The following is a 20,987-nucleotide window of genomic DNA, read 5'->3' as shown; positions in this document are numbered from 1 at the left end:
GAAATCCATTCCCAGTTGTAGCAGCCCTATTCAAACTTGAGGACGAAACACAGAAGAAGAAATTCTCATACAGTCTACATACATCAAGCTTTAGTTTCATTTTATTAGACCTACGTTGTACAGTGTCATTTGCAACAAACTTTGATCATATGAGAAAAACTTTTTTGGCCATGGGAGGAGGACCAGAGACAATTCAGGACACTTTGTATAGAGCGCTTGTGTATTTGGGGGCAATAGAGGATAATGTAAAGCAATTTAAAATGAGGTCAGTGGTAAGTGACAGAGCAAAGCGCTTCCAGTTGTTTTTAAATAGCTGAAATTGTCTGCAGTCCTCAGAGTACTCCGTACAGAGATATCTCTCGTTTTAAGCACAATCACAATGACTCTTCTTTTTCTGTCTGTAAACAAAAGTTTTCTTTAGACCTCTCCACACCATCTTCTCCCCTGTGACTAATTATCTGTATTTTTTTCCCCTCCACTCCCAGTAAGTTACTCAGCGACATCCTGTCTTGCTTTAACACTACAGAGCATGCACAGTGTGTGTGTGTGTGTGTGTCATACCATGCCATCATGGATCTGTGTGCTGGTGGGACTCTCCAGCTGCTGTAGCTGTTTCTCAAACAGTTGAGCGATGGCTCTATGAACCAGCTCATACTGCTCCTATAGATAGAAAGAAAACAGACACATGATGAGGCAGGAGGGAGAGAAAAAAAAAAAACTGGTGCATGAAGAAAGAGATAAGGGTTAAATGCACAAGATGTGAGAGGAAAGAGAGAAGTAGAGGAGGGGGAAAAAACGAGTTTCAGCAAATCAATATCAAATCAAATATACTTTCCACTCTATCAAAACAGATTTCATTACAGTTACAAGCTTCCTACAGGATGGCGGTCTGAGACTTTGAACTCAAACCTGTGTCAGCGTTTGGCAAATCAATTCTGTAATTCAATTAACGGAGCTCATTTTCACTCCTGGGAGAGAAAAAAAAACAGCTCAGACTAAAGGTACAAATTTGACTCTATGTCAAAGTGCAAAATGCCTCCTGGCGAAAATCACACATTAACTACAGGAAGTAAACATGAAAACACACCCAAGTTAAAAATTGTGGCAAAACAACCTCAACCAGTTACACGCAGCGATGGGAACGCGAGACAATGAAAGAACCTTTTCAACCAGGTATGTAGCAAAACGAGATGAGAATGAAGGGGCGACCTTTAGCAGGAAATAAGCTTATTATTACAGCTGTGCATTCGAACATTATAACCTTAAAAGAACAGAAGGTTAACAACATATCTTTTCCAAATCTTGCAGAAATACAGTTTAACACTTCAGTTATATGATAACATGCCTTTAAAAAAAAAAAAAAAAAAAAAAAAAAAATTTACAATGAAGGAAATGAAAATCTACTTGGCAGCCATTACTACACATACATTTCAGCCAGGCAATCAAGGTTCACATCGACATTAAACAAACTTTATCCTGCAGACACAGAACAAACTGTGTGGTGTCTGTCTGATTGAACCCATGTGACAAAGGAGCAGAAGACTGTCCAAAGAATTCCCACTGAGGGAGTGTTCGTGCTGATTTTAATTACCTCCTGCCTGCGGCACTCTACCTAAGTGCCACTTCTCATCTAAACCGAACAGATTATTTCCCACGACCGAGTATTAGGGCCACATTAAGAAAAATATTTAAAAATTGTGTGCATTTTGAGAAGAAAGTCAAAATGTGGAGATTACAGTTGCCAATGCCACGGCTCATATACATTCTACAAAACGCCTTGTGTAGACGAGTCAGTGAAACTAACTGATCAGCTGTCCTATCGCCTCTTGTGATTCCACTAGTATCCTTTCACCTGCCCATTTCATTTTGGACAAATCTGGCCAAGTCCTCCAACTTTGTGTTTGCTTTTTTTTTTTTTTCCTTCAGTGTTCTTTTACTTATCACACCACTGTGTTTATGTGCTAAAAGAGAAATTACTTCCTTTTAAATGAAACCAAGTACGATCTCGCTAACTCATCGACACAAGGCATTTTGTAGAGGGTATAGCAGCCGTGGCAGTTTGTCTTGAAACACCTGTAATCTCCATATTTTGACTTTATTTCCAAAATGTAAATGTTTTTCTTTAAGTGGCTCTAATACTTCTACATAATTTCCAGTAACGAGAACACATCTAATACAGAAAAACCCTATATATAAAAAGGGTGTTATATATGACGACGTCTAGAGTTCGTGACCTCGGGGCCATGGTTGTGCGTGGCAGCAGTAAAGCTTCTGAGGACTGATTAGCATTTCTGTGCTGGTATGGAACAAGTAAATAAATTATCGCTCTGTATAAACATCCGTTTCATTAATTTACATCTGTAATGAAAGCTAAGGCAACAAACCTTGGTTTGAACAGCCGAGTGTCGCTGTGTCCTCATCTCTTGGATCAACCGGAATACATTAAAATCTTCTGGAATTTTCTTTACAACGTTAAAAGAGAATTAAAAGAAATGTTAAAATCGATCTAATGTGTACATTTGCACAGGTAAGTGTGTGTTGACATACCCCGGCTTTGAGGAGGTTCCATGTGTAGTCAATAGCACAGATAGCTCCTGTCCTCCCACAGCCTGCACTGTGATTAGTGGAAACGCACACATATACACAAATAAGCTTTTGTTGTATCGGTGCACTAGATAACTAGATTTCTATCACTGAGAAGCATCTGCTCTTTTTGTATGTTGTTTGCATGTGTGTAATAACACCTCATCCAGACAGGAAGGAGACAGGAGCCTCACAGAAGCATACACACACACACAAAAAAGAAAAATCATAAAAAGTGATCTCACGCTGTCAGCAAGCATTCTGCTACTATAAAGAGTACCGTTTCTCCACACAAACAGCGCACATCGACCCACACAAAGCATCTTAACAGATGCAGAGATGCAGCTTTAAGTCCTGCTGTGTAACAGAGGAACCAGGAAATGTCCTCAGGCTGCTCATTATAGCTGATTACACACACATGGAGACGAGTGTGTGCGTTGTGCGTTGTGCGTTGTGTGTGTACACCCATGCATGTGCGCAGCAGAAAACTAGAAACTGTGGGCTTGTAATTATTTTGCTTTTGTTTACACTCAAGTTGATAACTTTACCATTTAAGCTTCTTACTGTACTATACCGATAATATTTACATTTGTAGCCTAGAACTTTCTGTCAAGTCTCCAGCTTCAGTAAATTGGGTAAAACCTGCTTTGTTTAAAGCAATTAAGCATTTTACATTAATCCATTTTTAGAAATTTCATATATTTCACATATTAGCTGAATTTCACCAAAACAACAAAAACACAAACTCAATTTCAGCTAAGAGTAGATGCATGCATAACTACCTGCAGTGTACACATATTGGGACATCATTGTTCTCTTGGTATTCTCTCATCAGCCCAATCATATCCAAAATGGAATCAAATGATGAGGGGACGTCATGATCTGGCCAGTTCATATAATGGAACTGCGTTATCCTACGGGATTCCTGCAGGAAAACAAACGTTGATAACTGAGTGGAGAGTCAGATGAAAGCTGGTTCAGTGGTGAAGGAGTGAAACTATGATATGCTATAAACAATGTCGCCAAACTGAATCTTAAAAAAACAAAAACAAAAAAAAAACAAAACACAACCTTTATTGACACACAGAGTTTAAATATAATCCCACCCCATGGACCTCCAACTTGTCCACAAAGGAAACATCAATGGTTTTTCAAACTAACCCAAACAGCTCTCTCCAGATGCATCTGTATCCTGCAGTATTCAAGCCTGAAGACGGTGCATCAGATCTGGAGCATGACCAGTTGTTTTATTTTTGTTTGGATGTTTTTTAAAAAAAAAAAACAAACAAACCCTCACACACACACACACAAAAAAACCCCTAAACAAACAAATAGAAAAAAACAAGAGTGCAGCGTGACTGTCTGACTGTCTATGCAGACCTGTCAGGATATTGCACTGCGACAGCCTGAGACGTCTGAAGGATGTTTGTGGTCATTCAGCACAAACGGGAATTTTTTTAATGCACCAATCGTCCTGCGTGCAACATTTGGCTCCTGGTCAAATGGCTCCTTTTTCCTCAAACTCAAATTTAAAGGTTGGCGTTTAGATGCACGCAAGCAGTTGAAGGGGGACTTTGGGTTTATGGCTGCAAAAAGAAAGCCTAATTGTATTTGTTGGAAAACATGTGGATATGAAGTTTATTTGTAGGCAATCTTGTCGCTACTGTGATAGGCTGTAGCGTTATCTGAAAGTTAACACTTACTTTAGACTGGTTTCTTGATAAACTACATTAGGTATTAATGAAGAGGTCTCGAGAGAAAGCACTTACATTTTCATACTGTGCTGTCAAAGTCCTGATGAAGTAGTCTGTTCTGGCCTGCTCCGATTCCTAGAAAACAAAAACATGTGAGAAAAGAGGCAGTCCCAAAACCCAGACCTGCTACGTGCCTCCTTTTTGTTTTTAGACACTCGTCTCACACTCTCACACACACTCTCACACACACTCTCACACACACACACACCTGTATCATCACAGATTGGTCTACTTACATAGGAGATTCTGAAAGGGCCAAAGCTCATAGGCTGCTCCCCCTGCATCGGGAAATACCGCTCACACTTTTTCTAACCAGAGAAGAAAAGTTAGCTTTGGCTGAGAACAAAATACGAGACAGACACCACAGCTTCCTGTGAACACACACTTTCAGATTCAAAATAAACAATTAATGTGACATGTAGAACATAGATGGTGACAAATATAAGTGACTAATTATGTGCTTACTATAGCCATACGTGCAAGCAATATAGAGCTCAAAATAAGTGATCGGTGTGAATTCACATCGTCTCTTTCCACAAACATTTTTTTTTTTATTAGAAAAAAGAAAAGCAGTTGTGATTTTACATGTGCAAAAGTGTGCACACTTACTCTTCCCATCTCAAACTCTCGACAAGCCATCACAATAACCTGCGAAGACACAAAAAGGAAGGATTACAATATAAACATTTAAGCTCTCAAAACTAAAAACGCAGATTTTTATTCATTCCTGCGTGCTCAGATTTAAAAGAGTTAGAGAAACTAAGCAGAGCATCCTTCACGTTTGATCGCACATTTCCATGCAGCTGCATTTCAGGTCATTCCCTTTGATCCTACAGGAGTAATTATCAAAGCTGCAGACTCATCCCTCTTCATAGCACTAGTTAAACCTAATCATAGCCCTCCTCCCTCTTCTCATCTTTGTCCATCTGGTTACAGCATAAGCACTCTCCATCTGCCTCTTAATTCCTGACGACACAATTAAATATTTATTTTGAGTATCTTCATTATTACAGTCTTACTTCGTACACTTAATTTATTTAACCGCCACTAATGTCAACATTTTTTCTCCAATTTGTGTGATGACGCAAACCTTTTGTTCTTCCAAATCTGCACTCTTGGAAAGAGTAAGCGCTCATTTAAAAGAAAACAAACAAACAAAAAAAGGAGAATTACATTTTACATTTTAAAAAAAAAAAAAAAAAAAAAAAAAAAAGTCTTCTGTTAGCTGCGGCTAGTTCTTGCAGCATTTTGCAAAAACACATTAGGTAATAAACCCTCTCTTCCTCTTCAGCCCCCCTGCTAACAAAAGATCCCCCAGCAGCACAGCAGTTTTTATGCTTTTTGTGGCTAGCTTGCCAAATACTTGCACTGTTAAGGTGCCATTTCCAGCTCTTGCAGCACCACCTCTCCCTTGCTATTGTGCTCTTCTAGTGGTCACTCGCAGTACTGCAACAAAACAGTCAACGCAACACCCCGAAGCGTTTCCCCCCCCCCCTTCATAGAGCTCGATTACTAAAAAGACATCTTTAAACTATTGAACTGAACTGCTTTACCATTCCCGTTATAGAATATAACCTATAACCTAACCTTAACCTTATATATTGTAACCCTTACAGAGCCTAGAAAGGTTTGTTTTACTGGCAGTATATTAATGTAAAGTAACATTTCGAGCAAGCCGACTCGCTCAGAGACTAGTATAGCATTAAAATCGACAGTACTATTTACTGATTTAAGAATCCAACATTCTGATATATCAGCTGATATTTTGTATTTATGTGTGACATGTGTAGTTATTTTTTTGCTTGTTTATGCTCTGCTCAGACAACTTCGCCCTCTGGTGGACAAACTTCAACAAGAAGGTTGAAGGGTGTTTCTTTGATCTCTTCATCACTTTTTAAAATATTTTATTTATTATATATTATAAATACCATTATTTATAAATTGGCAAATAACCAGGTTCTAGTTTTAAAGACTTTTTAATTCCATTTAAATCCTCAGTAGATAAAAGTTTACATTGCTGAAATTGGATCAAATCACTGCAAAGAAGCCAATAATCAGATATCCAGTCTATTAATGAAGACGGGAAGAAAAAACCCCCATCAAGTACATCCAAACTGTAAGGATTTACACATCAGACTTTTCCTGCTCTCTTTACCTTCAACGTTTTAGCTCAAAAACAGCACTTAGATACACGATTCAATTGTTCACAATGAGAAAAAACAAAAAAAAAATATCCCCATCCATTGACTTCCATCCAGTCTTCTAGTAAGGAAAACTCACAGCAACATTGTATTCCCAGATCATCCTCCAGAAGTCGATGACAGTGTTCGGCAGTGGACCCTGAGTTGCAATATAGGCCTCTGGGCCATCCATACCCTGAAAGCAGAGAAAACATGTTCACCGATCAATTATATTAACACATTGAGCGAGGATTAATCACATGACTCAGTACACTATGAGAACTTTTCCACTAAACAGTAAACAACATGCCAGAGAACATGGTAAAGTAACCTGACATTTACCTTAATGAAGTTAGCATTGATGTAATCTGTGTCCTGATTGGTTGTTTTTAGCTTCAGCTTCACTCTACTGTGATCAACTGGGGAGGAAATGGAAAGAAATATTTTCTCTATTAAAACATTTTCTTCTTATTGAAACAAAAATAAACAAAACATGAATGAGGATATAGGTGGGAACAAGTAAAATATGTGATATAATGGACACAGTATTATCCTCCATTTTTTATGTACAGTGCGTGTGTGTGCATACACATCTGTCACAGATGAACCAGTTTTTCCTTTGCCTTGTCAGCAACCCATTCACTAAAAGCCTTAATGAATGAATGGACAGAGGAGAAAAGCAGGATAAAGGTATAAAAAGTAGGACAGATGTTGGATCACGTAAGCTTCCCCCCGAGGTTATTATTAAGTACCGCAAGACCTCTGTGTAGGAAACCATTGCATGACCTACGGTAGCTGTAGCTGCTATAAATGGATCTCTAAATATACTTTCTGTTATTTTCTAAATTTTATTCATTTAACCAAGTAGTTAGAATAAAACCCTCAAAGTAAACACGAGCAGGTGACAATATCTAAAAAGATATTTGACATTTGTTGGGGCTGTTACCAGCTTTAACTGAACACCGTTTTCTCTGGTGTACAGTGACCTTTAAAGCTGAGCTGATATGTGCGTGACGCTTATAAGCTGCTCGTCATGCAGGGAGCAAAGTTTCATATAGATTATATTGTCAGGCAACACTTCTGATCAAAACGCCAAGTGAAAGCACGGTGCGTTTATTGCTGTGAATCAACTACAGTCATGAAAAAGATGCAGAATGATAAGCTAGTGCAGCACATTTGGCCTTGATCTATGCATATATGTGTGCATACATAAAGGCCAGATGTGCATTTTGATAAACAAGATGCCAACCGGAAGGAGTAAAGCAAAAATCGTCCACAGATATTTTTACCTACTCATAGGCAGCACACAACCACCAAAACCTACAACAATGCTAAACATTAGGCTCCATTTAAATCCTTGTTTATAGCAGCATTGTAGCGTAGCAAGGAGGCACATTAATGCAAAGGCCAGGTGTGACCAAAAAGTTTCCATAAAAATCAAAAGTTAATTTCTTGTGCACTTCCAATTCTCCTCCCACTTTTCAGAGTTAACTAGGTAAGTAGCATCTGAAGGTTTGGGCATTCCAAATTACCAGAATTTGCCCATTTTGTCCCCTTTGTCCTCCCCATGTCTTCTTAGTATGAAGAAGCCTTGTCTATTAATTTTTGATTGAATACATTGAAAGTTAAAAAAAAAACAAGAGAAATTTGAACTAACTAAATCACGTGGAAGCTATGAGATAAATTATGCCACTCTAAGCTAAAGAAAAAAAGTTGGCATCTTTACATACCAACCCCAACTTTTATCCTGTTTTCTTAAAAGAAAGTGGATAAATCAGCAGTGGCTCCATTCACCGAGTTGCCAGTATAACATACAAGAAAGGTACATCGAAAAGTAACATGGCCATAAATTTTTATTAGTTTCACCCGTTTCTGATAAGTTCAAATGTGTCCTGTGGGAAAGAATCTTTCATCTGTGGAACATGACTTACATGGCAGTATATCTTTATATCTGTTCTTCTTCACATTCTCCTCTCTCTCCCCTATGTTGGTCGGGTAGATCTTCTCTGTCCGGTATTTGGTAGATAACCGTCGTAACCGCTAAAAACAAACAAGAAAACAGGACATAGACTGTAAAACACTGCTTTTCTCTTTAGCAGTTAGACATGTGAAGTGGTTAAAAGTATAAACTGGTCTTCAAATAGAAGAACTCAAACATTGATTATTGTATTATTATATGATAAGACAGCAGGGTCAATCAGTGATACAAGTCAGACACAAATCAGCCTATCAACATCAGTATCACTCAAGAGAGAAAACTGGTGAGCTCGAATGAGAAAGCAAGCACTAGACAACAGCGCTAAAACCCCCCCAACACAAAACAAAAAAAATAAAACTTACAGATGATGGTTAATAGACAGTGTTCAGTGCTCCCAACATACTCTTTCTTTAGGCTGTCAACCGGGGTATATACCCGGCAACTCATTTCAGCATTTTCATATTTTCATTTTTAGTTTTTATCTGTCTGAGAGGAGACCACCCACAATTCACATATTCGTGGGAAATAACCTCGCTCACAACAATTGTTGAAAGTTTAATTGTTGATAACCAGCCCACATTCCAGATCAAGGCACCAAAAACTGGTTTGCTAGCACGTTGCCTGTAGTTCGTATGGAAGATGCTGAACTGTCTGCCAATGCTTGCCTTCTACCTGCCTACTAATACTAACCAGGCCTTCAAAGTAAAAAAAGTCTCGATTTAACGCTGCAATCAACACATTTCATTCTTATTCTGAAGGCCACCCGTCACGTGTCACACTTTTCACATTCTCACCACCACTTGACGAGTAGTTGCCAAGTCACTGAGGACAAGTCTGCATTTTTCATGCAAACTACAGGCAACGGCAGCAACCACAGCAATTGCAAAGAGGTTCTCAGTGTACCAGCATTTCTCTTTGTGCCCAATTTTACATAGTGACTGCGAGTTCCCCAGGTGTTCACCAGTAATGATCAAGGCACATACTTTTCCAAAGAAGGGATTCGTGAGATTCCCGTGGTTGCCGGTAGGTAGCATAACAACAGCAATGACTGCAATGACTTTAGACATGCTCGCAAAAGTATGGGTCGACTATCGTAGGACATATACCATGCGTCCAGAGGGGTACACATCGAGCACTTGTAAACACTGCAATATATTCAGCCACGTATTTTAACCTTTACTGCAAGCTTTTAGGTCCACAACTTGTTTCCGTCAGCTCCACTCCAAGCCCGAGTGCGTGCAAGGAGCTGAAAAGGTTGGATCCGTGCATCCTTGTTCATTTAAGAAAGCATGTTTGCCTCCTTTCATTGCATCCACTCGCGCCAGACGGAAACTAAATCTGTGGGAAACATGTTTCACTTCAGTGTTTGTCTTAGCTTAGATACAAGCAGGTTATTCCCATTTATAACACAGAAATGCTATTTTATCAGTCCTTCTACGCTGACATCACTATTAATACCATTACACCACAGTCTAACACACGAACTCCCAGTCCTCTCTGTGTGACAGTGCATAAAGTTAAGTGTGTCCAAATCTAATAGTAGCTGACACTGATGAAGACACACTCGGTTAATGGGAAAAGGGAAGAGCACAAGTACGTGGGTCTCTTGTGTGACAGCAGGCCAGAGCTTAGCTAGCTGTCCTTGAACACTGCAGGCAAGGATGAGGATCTCTTTACAAAAGGAGAACACTATACAGGGGCCATATTTTCTTCTGTTTACTCGTGTAACTACAGTCATTATGTGTTGGGCTTCGGGCGTTTGCAAAATGAAGGTGACCTACACTCAACACCGAAAGCGCCATTTGTGGCCACAGAAGACTGAATCTGACAGCGTAGGCAAAGAGCTGAGCTAAAAAAAAAAAAAAAAAAAAGCAGCTTAATACACTATAAAATGACTTTTCAATGAGTCTCTTTATTGTCAAGACAACTGCTACTGTGATAGAAAATGACATCAGGAAGAGGAAAAAATTTTAATTTAAAGAACCACATTTTATTAAGCCTATTCTGAATCCTCTGTTTTTTTTAAATCTTCATTCTGGTCTTGAGTTTAACAGTGAAAGTCTAAAGAAACTTCAAAAGCACAGCAAAACTTTTGTACCATTATAAAACTCTTGCTGCTGAAGTTAGATAGCATTCGCATGGTGTCACTCTCAAGGGCCTTAAAAAAAAAAAAAGAAAAAAAAAAGAAGATATTTCTGAAGTCGGTTTAATCTCTTTCCTCTCGGTTATTCAGACATTGAGGAAATTAGGAATCTCTCCACTTTTCCTGCCCCTCTCTCTCTCTCTCTCTCTCTCTCTCTGTGTGTAAGTCTGAGAAAGTCGGCGTGGGCGTTCAGGCTTCTGGAGCCTCGTGTGAAAAATGGTCCCACCTCTTCTCTCTGGCTTTCCTCCTGTTACTGTAGCACGGCACTGCACACCCCAACTCCTTGTGTTTCTTCCTCATTTCACTTTTGTAACAACTTCAGTGCTAGTGGACATATTAGCATAGAATAAATGTGACATTTCCAAAAAAAAAAAAAAAAAAAAAAAAAAAAAAAAAAAATGACTACACTTGATTTTTCAAAATCTACAATGCTTACAGAAGTATTAGATGGCGGTTTCTGTGCATCAGTTTTTTCTTCATTCGCAAATAATTAAAGCATTTCTGACTTCCAGAAAGTTGTCTTTTGAATCTTTTTATATTTTCTGAGCACAGCACACAAGAATCCCCCCAATGACATGATCAGTTTTTCAAAATTTAATTTTACGAACTGACGGAGAGAAAAGGAGCGCGAAACAGAGACCGTGGGCGGCAACACAGCTGTGCATGTGTGTGAGAGTGTATGTGTGTGTGTGGTAATAGCGTTAGAGCTCTTCTGGCCTCATGTGAATTACATTTGCAACAGAGGTCTGCTTCTGTGTTGGGCCACAGCCCGGGCAGACATGCACACAAACACACTCTCACATAGACACATACACAAAACGAGTAGAGAAGTCAGGCAGTAATGATGATAAGTAGCTTCCCTTTGTAGCCCCTTTTGTTTCATTTACAGGAAACCCGGGGAATCAAATTCATTTTCCCACCAAATCCTGTGGATTTAGACATTCGGTGGCACCTGGCGTACAGATTTTTGCCCCCTTAATCACCCATTTTAATCTTGAATGACAGAATATATTATCTGCCAGTTAGTTAGGACAAACCAAGCAGTAACAGCAGCTACACTCAAAATTTCTGCAAAATTAACTCTAGGGCAGGGGTGTGCAGCATAAGGCCTAAGGGCCAGAATCGGCCTGGCACAGACTCAATATCGGCCCACTGTATGGCTTTGGAAAATGTATTTTTTAGGTGGATAGTTCTGGTATCTTCTGTTTTATAGTTACAAGACAGTCTGGGCAATGAGCTACTTACTCTGTAAGCCCAGGGAGACAAACTGATAGATTTTTTTAATTTACTACAGCAGTATTTCTTTATCATGTAGAAAAACTGAGATGTAATGTTGAAATTACAAGTCTTCTTTTTCTTTAAATATATCTGAGGGATAGAATGTGTAGTTAAACTTTGAGTTTTTACTCCAGTGAATAGCTTTGCATCGTTCACAGTTCGATGTAACTCATAATCTTATTCTGTGAGATGATAAAAGGTCCTTAGTTCACTCACTGTCTACCATGCTGCTATAAGGCAACCCTACCGTTAAGCAATCTTCTTATGATAGACACAAAAAAGGTGTTTTTTGGACAGCAAGTGGGCGGGGCTTCTTGATTACATTTTAAGGATACTTGTTCAATGACATAACGCAGAGCCAAAAGTAGTAAAACCTGCCTGAAACTAAGTGTCAAGAGCAATCTGAAACTTGAGCTTTTAGCTAACAAGGATTAGCAACACACAAATGTACTATAATAACAATCATAAACATTTGTAACTGACACGTTTTATTATCCCAGGTTTCACACAGTCACTGATAACAAATCTGTAAATTATACTGATGTTCTTAAATATAATTAAAAGCACGTATGCAAAACCAGTAGTTCTAAGTCATGAATGCACCATAGAGCGCTATCTTCAGCATCACTGACAGCGCCTTTATTTATCACTTGTTAATCTGCTGATAGAGCAGGGCTGACTTGTCTGTGGAGTGTCACTTACAACAATTACAGGAATGGCAACTAGGAACTGCTTCCAAATTGTCTACTCCACCAAAATATATGCCTTTAAATGTATCAGTTCCTTTAATCAACGCTAGCATATTTTCTGAGAAGTTGTGCTCAGCATGGCTTTTTTTCCCCCTGTCTTCACCACAGAGACAACTGAAAAGGAATTAATGAAACAACCAACAAAAGATCAACCCTATAAAGGCACTTGTTTCAATATCAGTCCTTAGTTATAATTACTAATATTATTACCAGTTAAAACCACTTGTTTAATTGAAAGCCTATGTGATTTAAGGCAGAGTAAAAAGATACCTCTATAATATAATAATATTAGAAGAAGATTAGATGAAGAAAATGTTAACAGTACTCCAATCAGTCCTGCGAAAAGCTGAGCTCACACCCGCACGGCTTCCATAGTAATTAAGAGGTTAAGTAGCAGCTAGGTGTTGCTAATCAAATATACCTGATTAATTGACAAACTTGTCAAACTTGTCAATTAAGGCAAAAGTTTCATTTGCAGTTTGTAGGTCTGGGGCATTCTGGTGGGTTAACATCTTGCCACAATCTTCTTAGGAGGAGATGTTCCAGAAAATTCCCCACAAGATTAGACAATGCTCAGAGAAATTGGAAAAAACAAACAAACAAACAAACAAACAAACAAAAAGCCCCAAGTGCTACATCTCACACTCACACTCTGCAGGCCTCGATTAGCTTGTTAAATGTTGAAGTTCACCCCAGTATAATTAAAAACAGACTGAACAAGAATAGCTTGTTCGAAAGGGTTGAAAAGGGGAAGTCTCTTCTTATTATAAAAACAAAACGAAACATAGCAACACAGTTTAGGTTTGCAAAGTTGCATCTGAACAAACCACAAGACTCCTGGAACAATGACCTTTTACAGACCAGACCAAAGTGGAGATGTTTGGTCATACCATGTTTGGTAAAAACCAAACACAGCATATCTGCACAAACAACTCATACCAACTATAGAGCACGGCGGTGGAGGGGAGATGATTTGGGCTTATTTTTCCAGCCACAGGACGTGCGCACCTCGCAGTCACACTGTCGACCGTGAACTCCTCTGTAAGCTATTCTAGAGTCTAGACTGAGAACACCAGTTCAAAAGCTAAAGCTTTAATCAAGATTGTATCATGCAACAGGACAACGTTCTCAAGCACATCAACAAATCTACAACAGAACGGCTGACGAAGAAAAGAATCAGGATGTTTCAATGGTCCAGTTAAAGTCAAGACTTCAACCTGACTTCTGTGGTGGGACCTTAAGAGAGCTGCGCATAAATAAATGGCTGTAAACCTCAATGAACTACAACACAGTAAAAAAGCGTGAGCCAAACTTCTTCCACCAATGATGTGAGACACTCATAAAAATCATATAAATGATTATTTCAATCAATTTCAATCAAAAGGCAATTTGTGCAAAAAATTTAAGCCCAGAAAAGGGAGTTAGCTGAAAAAAACCAAAAACAAAACAACTCTTGAGCTTTTTGTTTCTTTTACACATAAACTACAGATGTGGCGGTTTAGGAAGTTTCAAAACAGCCATAACTCTCCATGATTTATGTTTACTGTGAGAGATATGTGTTTGCACTGTTTACATATTTCTTTTGTCGTTCAAACTAAGCATGTTTCTTTCACTGTCATTTATCACTCAGTATCATTACAGATTAACAAAAAATAAAATACTGCTTTACCTTTACTTGTCCTAAATTTTTATTTCCAATTATTCTTACATAAAACACAGATACACCAAAGCATGTGTGTCCTCTCACAAATAATTTCAATGTCTGAAGAATTGAAGAGTGTGACGTTTATAAAACAAACTAACAAGAGAAGTGAAGTGTAAGAAAATTCGAGTGAAAAAAAAAAAAAAAAAAAAAAAAAAAGGAGATCAGAGCTTGCGTATTTCAGATAAAGGAGAAAAAGTGATCTGAGGTCAAATATAAAAAGAAAGCGGAGGCAGCAGGAAAAGATGGAGGGAGAAAGGGGAAGCAAAGGACAAGGAGAGAGTCGAGGCTTTCAAGAGGCTCATGATAACTAAGCTAATGGGTTCTTTTATTGTTGTTCCCGACGTTTATTCACAAGCTCCCGTTGTACTCCGTCGCTTCATACTAGCGTCTGTTCTGAATGGAGAAGGTGGGGGCGAAGAAAAGTAAATATCCCTGTTTCTATTGGGATTCAAGTGCACTCCTCTATTCAAGTCTTGTTTGTTATCTAGCAGACAGTGGCTGTATCGTTTCTGCCAAAGAGCACCTCTGGGTGGGAGAAATTAAGCAGGAAAAAAATAAAGCCGATTTTGATTTATTGTAACAGTAATAAATATAAATTCAACAGAGAATAATCCATTTACTACCCCATTTAAAGAAATGAGAACCAGGATTCAGCGCTATTTGATATATGCCTTAAAATGAATCAGCTGTTAAATAAACTTCATGCAAACTTAAGAGTTTCAGCAGTACTGTACTGATTTCATCCCAGCTGATCACAACAATGACTGGTGGCAATTTTAAACCAAGAAATACAACTGCCTATAACTCTTCTACCCTCAGGAAAGATGTCAGCACAATGAAAAACACAGGTACCCAACACCACAGGAAACTGCTGTGTTCTCGGAAAAACTTGTGACAGGTCCTGTGGTTTTCACACCCTTAAAGTCATCACATCATTCTCGTGTACAAAGTTGAAATTTTAAAATCACGTAATGCTTTCAATACATTTCTGTTTTAGCTTCTGCCTTTTTCTTAAAAAAAAAAAAAAATTGGTCACCTACTATGACATTTACGGCTTCTGATTGTTTAGGCGCCACTCACCAAGAGGTGCCAGCTAGCAAAACCTTCACATGCAGATGTTTGAAGCAGAAGAGAGCGAGGCTACGTTTTGACAGTACAATGCTTCATCATCGTTCACAAGCTGGGTTGCGTTTGTCAAGATTACTCCGGCCAAAGCTAACAGTAATTTTATAGCAATCTACTTTAGTGGGATTGCCATGAAAAATAACAGTAGTAGACTTCTCAAAAGCTCGAGATGCATGGAAACTTGTGTTTCCTCTTGCAGCCAACAACAGAACATCTGATGTACTTTGGTTTACAGTTAGAAAAGCACCTCTGGCCTTGAAGTGCCACATTGTTGTTTGTTAAACTAACTGGGGATGACGCACATCTGTTAAGAAATGATGTAGATCAGTCACATGAGAAAAGAGCACTGCAAATGGGGCAATTCAGCTGCATTTAAAAGTAATTAAACAGTAATTGCACCTCTTGAATCGAAGTTATTAGTTTGCACTCTAATCACATCTTTATTGTTTCATTTTAAATTTACCGTGGTGGTGTACAGAGGCAAAAATTGTGTCAGTGTCCACACACTTATGGCCCCAACCACAAAAAAAATAAATTATCCCCCCCCAAACCACTTATACAGGAAAGAAAACCACAGGCAGAATACATGTGAGTAATATGAACAATTTCTAGGCAAGACCACACTGAAACCACTGGATGGTTGTGGCTCTGACTGCAAATGGATGTATCTTGAAACCTTACCTAACAAAAGCTCATTAGCATTTATTTGAAGACAACTGTCGAATTGCTCCAATATCTACAGGGCTCCAATTTCCTCCATTTTATCATGTTCTTTTGGTGCAATAAAATAAACTTCAGAGCAATAAATGTTTTTTTTCTTTTTTTGCACATTTATCATTGTTACCATACTACTCATTATTTTTCTAGTTTTCCCAGCATTCACATGTCTCCCGTTGCTCAGTTTCCTTCCGTACTCCGTTTCTACCTTCTGTTAATGTCCGTTTCTATCACTTTCTTATTTCCCATCAGTCTGAGAAGTTAAACAGTGTGAATGAGCTGGCCAATTTCCTGTGAACGCTTGACTTCCACTGCCATGCACACGCAGGGCGGTGCCCCCAGCAGCCCAGGGCTGACTTCACAGACCCTCTTGAGGGTGTGACTGAATCACATGTGCTCACAGACACAGTTCTTCACAATGACTTGGCCTAAAATGGGTTAAAGATGCCAGGGCAGTTACTGGGATGAGAAGCAGACTGAGGAAGTATAAATATTAAGAAAATGATTTTTTAAAAAAAATGCCAACAGAGATCATGATGGGGACGGAAAGAGTGCTTTAGATGTAGTTGTTAGTGGATCCAACCTACTTTCTGTTTCCTGGCTGAACAAGTCAGCATCAATGTACTTCCCTGGTACACTGAATAATTCACACACATACATAGAGGCAAGCACATTCTGTTTCTTCAACTCTTCTTCAGCTGATTGGCAGAAAATAAGCTCTTCCTGCTACAGCAAAGGGGAGAAGGTTTTTGAATGTGTGTGGCCAGGAAGTGCGGTTATTGAGCGCTACTGGCAGAGAGGCAGCACTGACGGTCACCTTCCATGCAGACACACATACACACACGCCAAAATAGGTCACTCCTCACAATGTTCTCAGAAAAATCCATCTCCCGCGCTGCGAGCATGCAGGGAAAAGATGCACTGCTACAGCATGGAGACTAAAAGGGTCTGTGTGAGTTTGTTGCTGTGCTTCCCTCACTCAGACAATTCAATCAGCCTGATCTGTGTGCTCTCTGCCTTTCTTTCACTGTGGCATTAATGTCCCAGATCAGTAAAAGGCTGCACAAGTGCAAAGTCATATTCAGTTATAAAGAAAGATGTGGCTAAGACAAAGCAACAACCGCAGAAATATTAAAGGAACAGCTTGACATTTTGTGAAAATATACCGTCTCCGTCTCACTGACTTTCTTACCAAGAAGATCATTACTAAGCTAATGGCTTTAGCCGAAGCTAAAAGCCAACCCCTAATATAAAACAGCATGTTGATGTTTTATATTCAAGCTTTTCTTTGAATGAAAAAAAATGAATATAAAACACTTAGTGAGTTTTGCCACAACTTTTTTTCCATGTTAATAATAGTGCTGTCAAAATTAACGCGTTAACGCAGATTAAGCAGTCATCACGATTAACTCTATACAAAACTTTTTACGGTATTAACGCATCTTGGGTGCGTTAATGACTCAAAATTCCTGAAATGTTTCTGTCAACGCATTTCGGGCAATTTGTCCAAGTAGAGTTACCTTTCCACATGCGCAAATGGGCAGTTGATCTGGTAGTGACGGGCAGCTGAACCAATCAACTCAATTTGAAGGAGGATAAACGCACATTGGCCCTCTCTATGGGAAATTTGAGTATTAAAAAAATAACAAGACGGAACAGTTGACCGACAAAGTATTATGCACATTGTGCAGGAAGGAATTTTCTTTTCACCGAAGCACTTCCAGCTTAAAATGTCACATTGACGCGATGTATAGGTTAGCCGGGGATGCTGCTAGCACTTTGGCTAACGCGTCACCCAGCTTGCAACCAACCACTCACGGAGCATCAGTAAGTCTACCTCGGACATATTGACTGACACAGTGCCAAGTGGATTGCAACAACCTGCGACCTATTAATATTGTTGAGAACACGCGCTTTACATAGCTTTGGTTCCTCGTTTCAAGGACTTGAAGTGCCCATTATTCTTTTAACACTGCATTAATATAAAAGCAGCAGTAATTATAATGTTTGCTACTCATGTCCAACATGAACATTATCAATCATTATTAGCCACAGCTGCTACCTTAATGACAACTTAACAAAAAGGCTAATGTGGCTATCAGGTTGTTGTTAACTGTTAAATGGCTGGTTAACGTTTATTTCACTGTTGTTGAGATAAGACCTTTGCTGGCTTCTCAAAATATCTCACATTGAGATGTTTAGTGTTGAAAATGACGACTTCAGCTGGAAGTGAGGGGAGTGGCTGCCTATCTGCAGTGCTACTATGCGTTGTGCATCTAGTGTGGGAGGCAAAGACGGCACTGTTGACACAGTTACAAATGAGTGTCTAATCCTTTATTAATTTGTTAGTATTGATTAGTATAAGAGTATTGATTTTTTTTTTTTTTTTTTTTTTTTTTTTTTTTTAAATAAACCTTGTCAAAATAAGCATTTTTGCCATTGCCATGTTGGCGTTTTCAAACCAGATGAATGGCTGAGCTGCAAGCTCACTGTCTAAAGATTTGTGACTGACAAGTCATTAGCCAACAAGCATACTCTGGACAGCCCCCCTTATTCCTTGAGTGACTATAATTTACACAGCGGCCATTATGTTGTATTCAGCATTACTTGAAATTAGTGAACGAGCGCATCAAGTAATCAGCAGTCTTTTTCCAAGCACAGGAGTCACCATTAAAAGGATGACTTCAGTGCTGGTTTCACTTTTCAGACCCAGAACCAATTTCTGTTTGTTATGCTACTATGAGATGAGCTCATTTCAAAACTGCAACAATTAAATTATTAACTGTGTGATTGATCAGATATAACAATTTCTTCATTTCAAAGGCAAAAACATCTATTATTCCCTGGTTTCATCGTCTTAAAATTGACAATATACAGCTTTTGTTTTAAAAAGCTCAAATAGGCTTATTCAACCACCACCTTTATCTCAGAAACTATCTATTGGTATTTTTTAACATTTTATACTCTAGGCCAGGGGTCGGCAACCTGCGACTCCGGAGCCGCATGCGGCTCCGCGTGGTTTGGGGAAATAAATTAGAAGTATTTAGCTGAAGTGTATTTTACTTATGTTAGTTCTTTTTTAACTTGGAAAAAAAAAAAAAAAAATTATATTCTATTATTTTTTCATCGCTCAAAATAAGTGCCACACTCGCGGAAGCCAGTGTACCGCAACGGCTCACAACAGTTTTTGTTTGCTACATGGATCATTTTAGTTCAGCTGGGTGTCTTTCCTTTTGTTATATTTCTTAAAGAGTTCAAAATGTGTTAATTACATAAATAAAATTTAATTTTCTCTGTAGCACTTCATGGATTTCATAAGCAACACACCTTAGTTGTTCACACAAAGCATAAAGGTAAAAAAAACAAACAATATATACAGTGTTATCTTCATTTTAGATGTCAAAAAGTATTTGTGGCTCCAGTGTTTTCTTTTGCGTGGAAACTGGGTCCAAATGGCTCTTTGGGTGTTAAAGGTTGCTGACCCCTGCTCTAGGCAATTCACCGAGGAAAATAAGTAGATTAAAACAACATTTCAAAAGCCAAAATACTAGTTGTCACCATTTCCCATATTAATAATGGGGAATGGCAGCAAAAACCACATCACCTAACTATTCAGCTGCTACTTAAAACTAAATACAGTGGTCCCTCGCTATAACGCGGTTCACCTTTCGTGGCCTTGCTGTTTCGCAGATTCTTTTAGTGCAATTTCACATGTTCTGGTGTTTGTTTGTTTTTGGGGCGGGGGGGGTTTACACAATTTTTTTTTTAGACCATTATCAATCAATCTTGTTCCGTGTCTCCTGTACAGTACAGAATGCGTTAGGCTTGTCAAATTTACATAAATCTTTGATCGCAGTGTGACTCTGAAGTGCTGTACTGTATGTTTGTAAGTTTTTTCCCCAACAAACACAACAATGTCAATGAACCGTTTTGCAGAGTCAGAAGGCACCTGCGGGTGCCTTTGGTTTGATTATACAAGAGAGAAAAGTGTGAAAATGTTCATGCCTGTCTGAGAAAAGCGTATAAAGTGTGTAGTGAGGGGCTCTACAGCCTTAAAACATCTATAATAATTGTAAAAAAAATTAAGTTGGCTACTTTGCGGATTTCACATATCGTGGGTTAGTTTTAGAACGCAACTCCTGCGATAAACAAGGGACCACTGTAACTGAATTTCTGTGGATGTTTTGCAGTCAAAGTAATAAAAACTCAGCTTTCAGAGAATAAGTGAGAATGTCAGGTCCCTGCTATTAGTTGTATAGTTAAACAGAGCTTATAAATCATGCTCATTAACAGAGGAAATAACATCAAACCACACCCTGAGCACTGGAATGAGTCAGGGGTTCGGACCTCAATGTCAAAGATCTCAACAAAGATAACGTCAAACAACTTAGCATGAGAAACCAAGTTCAACATACGCGCTCATATGCACAGTGCACTCATTTACACTTGAAGGCAACTGGCCAATATAGGTCAGTGGAGCACTGACAGAATCAGTGCATAAACAATCACACAATGAAAAACAGTGGTGCGACAAGAGTGACTTTTAGTGACACAAAGCAGAATGATTTTTTTCAGTAGCCATTGGGCCTTCCTTTTTTCCTGTCACACTTTCATTTTCAGTTCTAATGTATCTGACTGAATAAGTGGGGTATACCGTGCTTTTGCAGAGGTCCATCATGACGATGCACAAGCATCATGTAATGTTAAAGGAATCTCAAGTAAATATTTTGTAACCATATATGCGATTCTAACTTGTACATGCAGTTAAAATGATT

The 20,987-nt window shown here is 38.8% G+C and overlaps 1 protein-coding gene across 5 annotated transcripts in view; it reads right to left on the bottom strand.

The window, feature by feature from the left end:
• The window catches only part of ptpn12 (protein tyrosine phosphatase non-receptor type 12), a 54,973-nt gene that overhangs the window by 22,727 nt on the left and 11,259 nt on the right, over positions 1-20,987 (bottom strand). For all 5 annotated transcript variants that reach the window (XM_040035238.1, XM_040035239.1, XM_040035240.1 and 2 more), the window contains exons 2-11: positions 8,449-8,557; positions 6,860-6,936; positions 6,618-6,713; positions 4,947-4,985; positions 4,574-4,645; positions 4,353-4,412; positions 3,366-3,508; positions 2,548-2,614; positions 2,385-2,462; positions 562-660 (exon numbers count right to left, since the gene is read on the bottom strand). In XM_040035238.1, the coding sequence (XP_039891172.1) occupies positions 562-660; positions 2,385-2,462; positions 2,548-2,614; positions 3,366-3,508; positions 4,353-4,412; positions 4,574-4,645; positions 4,947-4,985; positions 6,618-6,713; positions 6,860-6,936; positions 8,449-8,557 (840 nt within the window). The remainder of the gene's footprint in view (positions 1-561; positions 661-2,384; positions 2,463-2,547; positions 2,615-3,365; positions 3,509-4,352; positions 4,413-4,573; positions 4,646-4,946; positions 4,986-6,617; positions 6,714-6,859; positions 6,937-8,448; positions 8,558-20,987) is intronic.

The sequence above is a fragment of the Simochromis diagramma genome, unplaced genomic scaffold, assembly GCF_900408965.1.
Source record: "Simochromis diagramma unplaced genomic scaffold, fSimDia1.1 OVJJ01000816.1, whole genome shotgun sequence".
In the NCBI taxonomy this organism is placed as follows: domain Eukaryota; kingdom Metazoa; phylum Chordata; class Actinopteri; order Cichliformes; family Cichlidae; genus Simochromis; species Simochromis diagramma.
The sequence above is the reverse complement of the archived record's forward strand: the minus strand, read 5'-3'. Positions and strand labels throughout refer to the sequence as shown.